General features: G+C 35.7%; 1 protein-coding gene across 2 annotated transcripts in view; it reads right to left on the minus strand.

Annotated features, from left to right (window-relative positions):
• TPK1 (thiamin pyrophosphokinase 1) overlaps nt 1-14,123 on the minus strand; it is a 318,384-nt gene that overhangs the window by 184,676 nt on the left and 119,585 nt on the right. For both annotated transcript variants that reach the window (XM_026479095.4, XM_026479094.4), the window contains exon 4: nt 13,969-14,038. In XM_026479095.4, the coding sequence (XP_026334880.1) occupies nt 13,969-14,038 (70 nt within the window). The remainder of the gene's footprint in view (nt 1-13,968; nt 14,039-14,123) is intronic.

Genomic DNA, 14,123 nt, shown 5'->3' on the forward strand with positions numbered 1-14,123 from the left:
TATTCTTTTGATGCTATCATGAATGTCATTGTTTTCATAATTTCATCTTCAAATTGTTCACTACATTGATCTTGTTTCCTGAAACCTTGAACTTGTTTATTAGTTCTAATAATTGTTTTAGTAGTATACTTAGGATTTTCAATATAAATAAGATCATATTATCTTCAAATAGACATAGCTTTACTTTTTTTGCTATCTAGATGCCTTTTTTTTTTTCTACTCTAACTGCCATTACTAGGAACTACAGAACAATGTTGAACAGAAGTACAAAGGCAGATTATCCTTTCCTTGTTCTGAGAGGGTAAACATCCAGTCTTTCACTGTTAAATATGATATTAATTCTGGGGTTTTTGTAGATGCCCTTTGTTAGTTTGAAGAAATTCCCTTTTACTCTTAGTTTGTTGTGTGTTTTACCATCAAGGGTGGTGGATTTTGTCAAATATTTTTTTATGTCTATTGAGATCATCATGTAATTTTTGCTTTTTATTCTGTTGAAATGATGTATTACATTAATTGACTTTCAGAAGTTGAACCACCTTTTCATTCCTCAGACAAATCACACTTGGTCATGGTGGATAATTCTTTCTATATGTTGTTGGATTCAGTTTCCTAGTATTTTGTTGAGGATTTCTGCATCCATATTCCAAAAATATATGGATCTACTGTTTTCTTATATTGTCATTGGTCTAGTTCTGGTATCAGGGGAACATGAGACTTAGAAAATGAGTTGGGAAGAATTCCCTCTTCTATGTTTTCCAAAGACTTTGAAGAACTGAGATTAATTATTCTTTGAAGGTTTTATAGAAATCAATGGTGCAGCCATCTGGACCTAGGCTTTCCTTTGAAGTACTTTTGTTTTTTTGTTTCTTCCAAATTACTAATTCAATCTTTCCATTGCCACAAGGCCTATTCAGATTGCCTAGTTCTTACTCAGTTTCATTATTTTGTGTCTTTCTAGCAATCTGTCCAAAAGAAGTATTAAACTTCTTTTGTACTTTTTTTTGAAACCTGACATTGTAAGGCAGTAGTTCTCATCAGATTTAATTCATCAGCAAATTTGATACAATCTGTATCAGAATCTTTTTGTAGAAATTGACAAACTGATTTTAAAATTCATATGGAATTAATTGTAAAGAACCCAGAATAGGCAAATTAATAAAAAAAAAATAACAAGGTAGGAGGAACTCTTACTTTTCAACTTCAAAACTTACTAAAAAGCATGGTAATCAAGGTGGTGTGGTAACGGCACCAGACTAGACATACACATCACTGGAACAGAAATCATAATGTACAGAAGAAACTCATACATCTATGGTCAACTGATTTTTGACAAGGATACCAAGACCATTCAGTAGGGCAAGAATCGTAGTCTCAACAAGATACCTGTCAACAAATGGCTGGAATAATTGGATAGTTATACACAGAAGAACGAAGTTAAAGCCTTATTTCCCACTACACACAAAAAAATGAAAATGGTTGAAAGATCTAAATATAAGAGCTAAACCTATAAAACTTTTGAAGAAAAGATAGAGATAAAAACCTCATGATCCTGGATTTGGCAAAGAATCTCGTATATGACACCAGAATCATGAGCTACAAAAGAAAGAGGTAAACCAGACTTCATCAGAATTTAAAACTTTTGTGATTCAAAAGATACTATCAAGAAAGTGAAAAAAAAAAACGCTGAAAAATGGGAGAAAATATTTTTTAAACTCACAACTTTCAACCTCATATCTTAATTTCCAAGAATCTACTTTAAGTGCCAAGAACTCATACAAAGTCTTATTTTAAAACTCACCTAAGTTTTACTTACCAATGTTATAAAAAAATTAAGAACATACGTTTCTGATATATGAAGACTAATAAAGAATGTAACATAAAATTTATATTTAATGACATAATATGTTCATAATACAATGTTAAAGAACAGGTGTGATGTAAAACAATATATGCACAAAAATCCCTATTTTATTACATGTGCACACATACACTCAACAAGAGAGAAACATGCTTACAAAAATAGGAAATTGAAAAAGATATGTAAAAATATCAATACTGAGAACCTAGGTGATTTCAAGTTATTTTTATTTTTTCTTTGTATCTTCCTATATTCCCCAAGTTCATTACGATGAATCTGTTATTACTTCTATAGTAGGAGGGTGGGTGAGGGTAAGAAACGATGTAACTTTAAGAGAAAGGAATATATAGGGGTGCCTGGGTAGCTCAGTCCGTTAAGCATCTGACTTGATCTCAGCCTAGGTCATGATATAGGGGTCATGAGATTGACCTTAAGATTCTGTCTCCCTCTCCCTCTATTCCACCCCCACTCACATGCACTCTCTCTGTCTCAAAAAAATAATTTAAAAAAAGGAACATATAAAGTTAAATCAATAATCAAAAGGTAAATACTAAATAGTAAAGATTTGGTTCATTTAAGTGAATTGACTTTTTTATTGCTATTATTCGTAATTATGATTTCATTAAAATTGCTTGTATACAGTTTGAAATTTGAACAAATAAGTACAGTTTGATTCAGACTTTTGCTATGTATGATTTGGCTAAAACCATTGGTTTCGTTAACCATTGCCACCTATACCCGAACTCGACTCCATCGTATTAAAGCATCAGAATGCATCAGTGCTATTCATGACCTTCAACCATTTCTCACCACATCAGAAGGACATGTTGGTGAACAGCTGCCACACTGAGGAAATTCACCATGAAAGCCCTATTACTGGTAATAGGAATCATAAGACCATACTCCTATGCGAAAATGTTCTTTTTACTGACTGATATAATGGTAAGATGACAGAAACTATAGTTGTTTTTCTTGCTCCTAACACATGGAACTGCTCTCTAGTTACTAATAACCTACTAATGTACAGCCTAGCAGGAAAAAATTGAATACACACTAGAGGCCGCTAGTGATAAATAAGTGATTTTTGCAAGAAGTAAAAAACATGATGAGAGCAGTAGAAAGAAAACTGCATTCTAAGCTTCTAGCTTCAGCTGCCTTTTTAAGTACTATGCTTCAAGTCGCAAAACATTTTTTTCCATCTATAAACTTCTAATTTTTTTAGTAAGAACTAAATCTGGGCAAATTTCCTCTTAAAAAGAAAAATCAAGGGCATTTTGTAATAATTTGTATTATTGTATTCTTAAAGCAAAGTTTGTGCTTTTAAGCAATGAAACCCTTTTACATAGTACAAATTAGAAAAAAAAAATTCTGTCACAAAGATTCAGATCAAGTAAAGAAAACCTTATTGTGTGATGTAAATTTGTCTTGTAATAGTTCACTGAGAGGAAGATATTTTTAAAAGCAAAAGAGATCTAAAAAATATCACAAGCCTTGCAGAAAAATCATGAATCTTAAGAGTGGGATTTTAAAGAGTATACTTAGAAAAATATTTTTGATAACATTAACTCAGAGAAACCAGAATATGATTAAAAGCAAGCTTTTCTATCCCGTTTATTTTTTTTGAGGGAGTACATATGTGCAAGTGGGGGTGGGGGACAGGGTCAGAGGGAGAGGGAGAGAGAGAATCCCAAGCAAACTCCATGTTCAGTGTCGAGCCCCATGCGGGGCTTCATCTCATGACCCTGAGATCATAACCTGAGCAGCTGAAATCAGGAGTTGGACACTTAACCGACTGAGCCACCCAGGCACTCCAACGATACCCTTTTCTGAAAATTTGTGAGGAATGTTATTAAATTTCCCAAAATACATGAGAGGTATTTTTATCATTTACACATATAATAGGTTAACACTGACTTCCTTTTCACCGTCATTAAGAGAGTGACGGGAAAAAAATCTCATACCTAGGGGCATTTTATACCAAAGTTTTAAGTTAGAGAGGTGTACATGGCAGGGGAAGTATGAAAGGGGATTCCTGAAGACCATTAGCTGATCCTCGGACAAGTTGACAGCACGGGCAGCCAGAGAGAAGGTGTTGTGCGTGGGCATTTGTGGAGATTTTGTTTGTATCTGTATTTGCATTTGGCTGTCCCTCCCCATGTTTACAGAAGCTAACATGGTGTCAATCTTGATACTAGGCACAGATCACTCCAGAAAGAAACAGGAATCGCGTATTTACTCACGTCACCCCTACAAACAAGGGCATAGCCAGATTTTCCCCTAACCGCCTCAGCTTGGTCAATCACATGCTCTTACACAAGAAAAGAGAAGCCACTGCGAATTCATCAGCAGCACCCAGTGCCCGGCTCACGGAGGGTGGAGAATAAGCCCTCACTTGTTCTTAGAACATAAATGCACTATGAATTTGGTTTCCAGCTTCTGGCATATTTCTTCCCAAGCCCAACATTCCAGTCTTCCCACTTACTTATAATATTTTTAATTGATTTTGTTGCTGTTGTTTACATTGGTTGGAGTTTTTCTTTTCTTTAAACCAGGAAACCCCACTGATACCAAAAAAAAAAAAAAAAAATTAAATAAGAAGTTCCTAACAATGTTAACAGGAGAGCTTTTACTATCAGGCTCTGATTCTTCTCTTAAATAAAAGTAAATAAGAATTACTTTACTGGGTGTCAAAATATGCTTTCATACTTAATCCATGAAAGTAGAATACATTACATTTTTATGGAAGAACATGTCTAACTATTAAGCATATAATGACCTACTTATTGGGGATGAGAGCGTGAAAAAGCCAGAGACAATGCAATGCTTTAACTGGGTGATAGGCTGGCAGGAACACGCAAAGAGGTGATTCCAATGTGTTGTGATAAATGTTAAGGGAAGCAGTGGGTAAGAGAACATCCCAGAAGGACACTGACCATAACCTGTTAAAGCAAGAAATCTAGCCACCAAATACCCTTACCTAGTTCATTCAGGATTCGTCAACTATTGGCCTGTGAGGAAATTATAATTATTTTCAGAGAAAACTATCTAAAAGGAGTAAAACTGCTCAATTAAAAATATTTATCATTTTTTGTCAAATTTGGTCCTGCGTGCTAGAGTTATTTCCCAAGATAAATAAAACAAGAACAAGGAATTTTGTCTAATTAAGTAGAAACACCTATAGACAATTTCAACATAGGGATGATAGTCAAGGATTGCTTAGAAAATTTTAATTTATACCTGACTTAGATCTACGGAAACTGTTACCAGCAAAGACTTCTGGGGAAATATAACACGTGAGCAGAGTTTTGAAGGGATTTTATTACTTGAAAGAAAGCAGAAGAAAGAAGGATGTTATAAATGAATTTTAAAAGAGGATTTAAAAAAAAAAAGGAGGGTTTTTGTTGTTGTTGTCGTTGTTTTAAAGATTTTATTTATTTATTTGACAGAGAGACAGCCAGCGAGAGAGGGAATACGAGCAGGGGGAGTGGAAGAAGAAGCAGGCTCCCAGAGGAGGAGGGAGCCCGATGCGGGGCTCGATCCCAGTACCCTGGGATCATGCCCCGAGCCGAAGGCAGCTGCTTAACGACTGAGCCATCCAGGCGCCCCTGCTTTTGTTTTTTTATTTTTTAGAATAGGGTTTTTATAAGTTAATCAGATACAGTGTTCTGTAAAAGAGTATTTCCATGTGATGTTAAAATAAGTCCTTGACATTTCAATGGGCATGCCAATGGTTTTTTAAAATAATTGACAGCGTAGGAAACCAACATTTAGAGGACACCAATATTTTAAAAAATCATTGCTTCATAGCTAAAGAGCACTAATGCTTAAACAACCACTCCTTCCATGGCCCCTCCTGCCTTATGTAGCGCACCCCAGGTGTCAGGCACCCAAGCATGGTACCCAGCACAAATGCACGTAACCAGACATCCAAAGCCAAAAACAGAGCTCACAGATCCAAATGGGATGAACACCTTCTTCCCTACAGTTCAAGCAAAGCACAGCTGATCTCATTCAACAGAAGTGCTAAGCACAATTCTAAATCCTACAATTTGGAGAGTGTAAGTCAACATTTTAAAAATTCATGACTTTATTATTATTGTTATTATTATTCCTATCAACCTGGGCATTTACGGACCAGTGTCTCCTTGTTCATCATTTAAGTTCCCTTCCTCTGACTTTCTGAGAAGAAGCTCTCTTCTATTGCCTAGGTCATAGAATATCCAGACATAAACATATTAGACATAATATACACATGTACACAGTCAAATACGTGTGTGTGTATATATGTATTTACACACAATGATTTTTTTTCTTAGGGTGGCAAAATGTTTTCTGTTGTATTTTAAGTAACTTACTGAGACTTTTCAGCATATTCTTGAACTCTCTGGCTAGAGGCAAAATTGAAGTCTTCAAGAATACAGTCTCAAACACTGCTTAGATCGCTAACCCTGGACTGTAAGTGAAAGTCCAGAGCTTACCTTGGTGTAAGTGACATTTGGGTATATTCCCACAAAATTGATTAACTAGCCCTTGCTTTAACTGAATTCCAGCTGTCATTTTTCCAACCCTTATTAATAGGAAGGCCATAGCTGGTTTGGGAGCAATCCGACCATCAACTCAAGTTTCCTGTCTTATAATGATGTGTCAACAAAAAATGCATGCTGTCCTGTTGTTGTTCTTGTGCTTACTCTTGGTCTGATAATACAAAACCAAAATTTTAATAATGATTAAACTCCAAAGAAGTATCTAGGTGTGTGTGTGCAAGCATGCGTGTATGTGTACACACTTAAATGAGTACGAACAATCAGACAGGGACCATTCTACAACTTTTTAATAAACAACATATGTATACACACATATTATGTGACTATTCTCAAATACTACTAACTCAGCAATCTAATAATATATTGAAAATGAGCCAAAAAACTTGAGCTCTTAAATTGTATTAACAAGTGCAAAAACTATTCAAAAGTTTATTTCTTTTCAAAAAGCAAAATTAAAAGAGCCATGTTTACTCAAAACTTTTGACAGATGATCCAGGTTTCTCTGAAAAATCATCTGAGGGTAATTTATTTCTGAAGACTCCATCCACAGTGCAGGAAAGGAAAAGGGTTTTGTCAGGAACATACTTTATGAAATAGAATAGCCATAAAGAACAATGCCTCTGATTAAATTTAGTTGTAAACCGACTTCCTGCAGCCGCTTAAAATGATTTTGCTCTGAAAATTTATTCTGACTTCATGCATGATCTGACAAACATAGCATCTTTGCATACACACTCTGCCCCCAACCCCCACAAAATGATCCAGAGCTATGCATGGATAACTTTGAGATTTCTGATTTATAGCATTTGATAACCAACAGACTAAAATATATTACAAAACTAATTCAATCAATAATTCAAGATAAACATGCCCTTACAGTTTATTGTGTAGGGTTCTTTAATAACAAGACTCCTATTACAAATTTTCTTTTAAATGTGCTAATCATTTTTACCTTCCATCATTTTAATTAAAAGGCCCAATAATGTTGACATGCTTACAGAGCTTAGTAATTTGATTGCATAAATACTTTTTAATAGAAAATTGTCAAAGTGACTAAAATTCTTAAGGCTAGGCTTAGAAAAAATCAAGGCAAACCAATGATCTTTGGATTTCCTGAAGCAAGTACACACTTGTTTCCTTTCTAAATATGTTCAAGCATACTGAAAGTATCGTTTTTTTTTTAACTATGCCATGAAATGTGTAAACGTTAGTTAAAATAAATCCTGATCATTGAGAAAATTAGTCACAGGTCGACTGAAATCAGTTGTCATATATATTAGAGGTTATTGAGATCACAATATCCGCTCAGATCCTTGACACCAATTTATTCCATAACGATTTTGTATTTATGTCTTACTCCATAAAAAAACTAGCAGTACTGAGCAAGCTTTCGCAAGATTTTCACTAAGATACAGCAGAATATAAGCATTACATATGAATCTCTACTACTATTTATCTAACCTCTAGGGTGGAAGTGACAACTTTGAAAATCATGTTTGGCCCTGACTAAAAGAACATTCCCCCCCAAAGAATCACTTGAAAAAAGTGATAAGAGATTCCAACTGAAAGGATAATTCTTAAGAACCAGGTCTATCAACTGCATTCAATGAACAAACAAGATTGTGGTGTACCCACATAACAGACCACCACTCGACAGTGAAAAGGGACAAACTACTGATAGACACAATCACACAGATCAATCTCAGAAGCATTTGGTAAGTGAAAAAAGTCACATACATAAAACAACAAGCTGAATGACTCCATTTATTGGACATTCTAGAGGGTTTCAGGAGCCAGACTATAGGAGTTGGGGACTGACGCAAAGGGATAGGAAGGAACTTTTCAGGATGATGGACACGTTCTATTCTTGACTGCTAGTGGATATGCCTGTATACTACTACAAAACTTACTGAATTGAATGCTTAAAATGGATGAATTTTATCGTATGAAATTATACCTGAGCAAAGATGATCAAAACCAAAAAAAGAACCAGAGAAACTAAACACTATATTCTTTCATTCCAACCACAATATGAAAAGAGCTTAAAACCTTTCTAAGAAGTTGTACAATTACCAAGTGCAAAGTATTAACTATGAGAGAATATTTACAGCTGTTGTCTGAAACTAGATCATACACATATAACTATCCTGTAATTCATCATATCGTAGCTTTGAAGGGCCCCCCCTCTACCCTCTTGGCTTATCCGACTCTTGTGTGACCAGCTCAAGTAATACATTTCTTCATCAAGATTTCTCTGAATACTCCAGAAGGCCCTGCTCTCTCCCTGAAATGTCACAAATGGAGAAATCATAGCCCAAGGAAGAGAAATTACTTGCCAAAGTCTCATAATAATGAAGTCACAGAATTCGATTTTGGATCCTGACCTGAGGAGTCTCTGCGTGCCTTCTCACCACACAGCTCCCAGCATGGAATTCCTTCTATCTACAGTGAACGGACAGAGAGGACACACTTGTAAAGTTATTCATATGGAAACAGACAGATCACTGGTTCCTAAGAGTGTGTCGGATACTGGCTACCAGGTGCCTGGTTTGGCTTTCGAGGCTGATCTGTAACAGCTAGAATCCCACATTATTCAGTTATTTAAATCATAGTCTGAAGTTGGCTTAGCTAGGGCACGGTGAGTTTTAGAGCCACAGCAGTCATTCCGATTCCTACTGGATCACTCTGAAAAGCAGTATTGATCTGCTCATAAGAAAGCTGCAAGAATTTATAAAGCTAGGAAGTCTGAAATTCAAACTGTGAGAAAATTAATGGTCTGATCAGAATAAGAAACTGGAAATGAATCCTTTTCTATTTGAGCACTACAAGTTCCCCCTTCATCCCTCATTGTTAACACCTGTTTTCATGAATGGTCATCTGTGTGATTTCAGGGAATTTTTATTGGATTCTAATCTTTTAAATTCAACAGAAAGCAACTCTTAAATATCTGAGCTAAATTAGAGTAATGTTTATATGATCATCTGTGGGACTTCCCATTCAGGATGCTGTATTCATCAATTATTCCGAGAAAACTAACCAAAAAACAAGACCCTCCCCCCATTTCAAGTCCCTGTACACTAATGATACCAAAATTCACAGCTATTCCTCAGACTAGTATGCAGATGAGTTTCAGAGTCTCTGCGTCCTTTAAAATCACAATTAAAAAACACTCACATGTAGCACTGATACTCATGTTACTCTCAAAATACCAATGAATTCAAAGGCAAGAATATATGTTTGATGATAAAAGACTCATTAAGATAGTCATAGGACACAATGTAAATGTAAGACATTCTGGAAACAAGTCGGACGAATTCTATACGTGATCAGACAAAATGGGCATGATCTTTCCAGATACAAGGCACTTTGGTTTATACATACTAATAAACTATCTGAAGTTTCTTCTGAAGCCCAGGCGGTGAGGAGAGAAGCCAAGGGAGAAAACGGAGGAAACAGCTTGGCTAAAATGGTAAGTAAAAGACAAACCCTGATCCTCAAGGTAATGAGTTCAGATTTTATCCAGGAGACAAAACAGAACCTTCCCTCCTCCTTGCTAGTCAACACATGCGTGTGCTGTGTTGGGGATACAGATTAATAATTAGCATGACCGTAATTCTCTTATAACCTATAGCAATGTTTCTTAATCCATTTTTCAGGTTCAGAGAGATATCGATTCTATATCCCCAAAAAAGTCCATCTAATCAAAATTCAGTATATTATGATTCCATTTCATAAAGACCAGAGATAGGCAGAATTACTCTAACAAGTATTGGGTCAGATAGCAGCACCCGATGAGGATGTGGACATGGTGACGGGAGGGAACAGAGGAGGAGGAGGAAGAGGAGAAGAAAAACAAAGAGTCCTCCAATGCATATCGATGATGGGCAAGAAACAAAACCTGCTCCATAAAATCTCCTAGAAAACCTTACCCTGCTTCACTTGTTTTTTGGTTTTTTTTTTTTTTTTTTTCCCCTCTACATCCTGTGACTATTCTGACTACAAGGCTGTGCTTTACCATCCTGGTTCAGACCAACGGTGGGTTTTACCTACTTTCAAGAAGTCAGGAAGCAGATGTTATGAGGCTACCATAGGAGTTTTTAATCACACACTAGAACCAAAATACAGACATGCAACTTTAGTCAGTATCAGGTTGAAGCTGAAAAATTAGGGGTACTGGCCAATACATCTAATACCCCACCACAGTACCCCGCATTTCTAAAAACAGACATCTGGGGTTAGGAAAAGTCAATTAAGTGTATGGGAATAGAGTTGTGGAATCACTATGTTGCACACCTGAAACTAATATTGTGTGTCAACTGTATTTCAGTAATAAAAAATAATATATACTAATCTACATATTATGTTGGAATCAGAAATCAGTAAGGATAGTTCAGATGATTTAAAAAATAACGTTGGAGAAACTGGGTGGCCAAATAAATGAAATTAGATTTTTTTTTCTCGACTGAAAAAAAAAAAAGAAAAGAAAAAGAATATGGGAGTCACAGTCTTCCTAAAACCTCTTCCTCTTTAATCTCAAATCCATAACCAAAGTGGAGACCTAAATGTCATTGGCAGTGCCCATCCTACATTTCCCTGACTGGGTCTTCAACCTGCCCCAGTCTGACGTTCAGACTGAGCGTACCCCCAAATCAGATCCTGTCAGTCCTCAGAGCAGAGGTCATCTATTTATCCAAAATGTGAGGGTCAAAGTCACTCAAAACCTTATGGGAAGAGAGAACAGAGTAGCTATAATAAAATACTCATTTATTAACAAATATTTGTAGAGTATCTAATATTCCCACACAATTTTGTAGGCACCAGGGAGCTTATATTCACCTGAACAAGAAAAATTAGTCACATTTTCTATTGTTCCAAAGAGTAGAACCAATAGGTAGACTTGATGTAACTCTTCACTACTTCAGAAGAAATAACAGATTTTCTTTTTTCTTCATTTCTCTCAACTAACATATGTTCAAATCAACATGTATTATTTTCACAGCAATAAAAAACACTTAGGACTTATTTAAAAAAAAAAAAAAAAAAGCCCTGATAAATAGAGGCCACTTTCAGAGTTGAAACAAAGATGGACATTTATGAAGATGGTGGAGGATCGATGTTAAAGTCGCTGTGGTGTTTGCCTCAGCTCTACCCTCCATAAGCCCTCTGCCTCCTCTTGCTCCTGTCTTCCTGTCTACATCAGGCTTCCTTCCTTCTATTCCAAATGTCTTCAGTGGGAGATGATTCTCTACACAGTCTTTTATTTCATAATTATAAGTTATTACATTGTAGATATGGACATTAAATAAAGAAACAAATACGAACAAGCCAAGCAGTGGTCCACAAACCATACTTCGCTTTTTAAAGCTCATAGTTCTTTTTCCTTTTTCATTGTGTGGCTTCTTTGTTAAAAATGCAATTAAGAGGAATCATGTTTAGTCACCTATATCCAATTAGCGTTAACTGGTTAGGGCTTGTATTTAATGAGATCTACTCGAAGGATTTAATTCCCACATGAGGCAGTTAGTTTACTCATCTCCCTATTAGACACTTTACCCAGGCCAGACATGTCCCTAAGTAACAGAGTATGAATCACTGTAAACATATTATTATAATGAGAAAAGCAACGGAAAGTACATTTTCTTACTGAACATCTTCATATATGGTTAAATGATTCTTACATAAACACATAAATCTTTTGGAAGACTTCCATAAGATTACTTGTAAATGTGTTAAGAATATTAGAAACGTTATTTTGAAATCTGGGCAAAAATAATGGTACTCATTCCATAAACCTCGTAATCTGTTTTGCTTTCTAATGTGAATAAAAGTGTTGTGTGTTCTCTTTCTTATTAGTGTCCAGCCCGATCCAATAAGAGCAATCAGTATATAAATCTCGATTTTTTTTCCTCAAGCATTTTAGATGGTTTTTATGGTCACAGCAGAGCTGGAAGCACTGTGTTAATACCCATTCACAGCACTGGTTCATATAATTATGTTCATGAGCTACACCTAACACTAGAGAAATTGTACTCAGTACTAGATTCCTTGCCAGCAAGCCAGCTACAGGCATGAAACACAGTACCCAGTTCATGATCTTGGCCTCCTGGGCATCATGCCCTTCCCTGAACGAACCAGTCCAGGCACCGTTTAGAGTATTTTTCACCCACAGTCCATGTCAGTTCTTAGAGAATACCGACAGAGGAATCTATAAAGTTAAAAAATAAAGAACCATAAATGTTAAGAATTTCAATTGTTTCCTAGGCTGTCACTACTGCCATATTCTTTGATAATTCATCCAGTCCCTAGACATTAGCATTCCCAATCTCGAAGGAAACATGCTCTCCTCCTATAAGCAACTGGCTGCTTTCAAAGAGCAGCTCCAACACTGGAAGGCTGAAGTTAAAAATTCTGATGCCATAAAGATGTATTTTACATCATTTCAAACTACATATATTTAACTCACACCTGCGGTATGTTGAATCATAATATTTTTATTTTATTTTTTGCAGCAAGGAGGTGATTTCTCAAACTATAAACATTTCAGTACATTTAATAACACATATGATAGAAGTGGAACTAAATTTCACAGCTAGTCTACTTACATCTAGACTATAAATTCTTACGTTTGCCAAGAGGTTGAACTATAAACATGCTGGCAATGAGCTGGATTTAAATTTGCTTTCATCAAATGTATTCTCTTACCTAAAAATAGCTCACCATGCAAAGATCAGGAAAACCAGACAGCACAGATAACAAATCATTAAGAGTAAGTTATTTATCTCCTAAAATGTATGTGTGTGCATAACTCAGAAGTAACTAAGTTAAATTTTACTTAGCTTTACTTAACACTACTACAAAAATCTCACATCTACCACAGCATGTATCATTTGTTTATATGAGGTTGGTTTTTATTCATTTAAACAGAGTTTTATTTTAGTTAATGTTCAAGGTCCTCACAGATATCAATAGTTGATAATGCTACTTAATAAGACTTTTGAAGTAGTAGAATGAGGGTTTTTTTTTTTTTACCAAAAAGTTTATTTTTATTCAATTAGCTGACATATGTACATCATTAGTTTCAGATGTTCAGTAATTCTTCAGTTAAGTATAACAGCCAGCGCTCATCACATCACGTGCCCTCCTTAACGCCCATCACCCAGTTACCCCATTCCCCCACCCACCTCCCCTCCATCAACCCTCAGTTTGTTTCCTAGAGTTAAGAGTCTCTCATGGTTTGTCTCCCTCTCTGATTTCTTCCCAGTTTTCCTCCCTTCCCCTATGATCATCTACTCTATTTCTTATATTCCACATACAAGTGAAACCATATAATTGTCTTTCTCTGACTGACTAGAATAAGAGGTTTTTAAAAAAGAGTAGGATTGGCCTAGTTCTTCTAAGAGATACACTCAAAACTAAGAAATAATACAACATGGTTGAGCAGCTCTCTCACTGATGTGTTTTCTGTTAATTTTGAAGTAACATTAACAGTCATCATTCATTAAGGAAAGAATAGGACAACCTGAAGAGCAGAATTAGTGGCATTTTGAAAGTGGAAAGAAAGCATACCTTTCCCTCTCTCCTTCCATGGTATCATATAAGCGGTTGGCACCTCCATCAGCACAGGCTCTTAAAAGAGCTTCAAAGAGAAAAAAACAAAACATTTCAATATAAGCAGCTTAGAGCCGTACCTCACAAATGACAAACAAATGATTAAAAAGCAG

The sequence above is a fragment of the Ursus arctos genome, unplaced genomic scaffold, assembly GCF_023065955.2.
Source record: "Ursus arctos isolate Adak ecotype North America unplaced genomic scaffold, UrsArc2.0 scaffold_3, whole genome shotgun sequence".
NCBI classification, from domain to species: Eukaryota; Metazoa; Chordata; class Mammalia; order Carnivora; family Ursidae; genus Ursus; species Ursus arctos.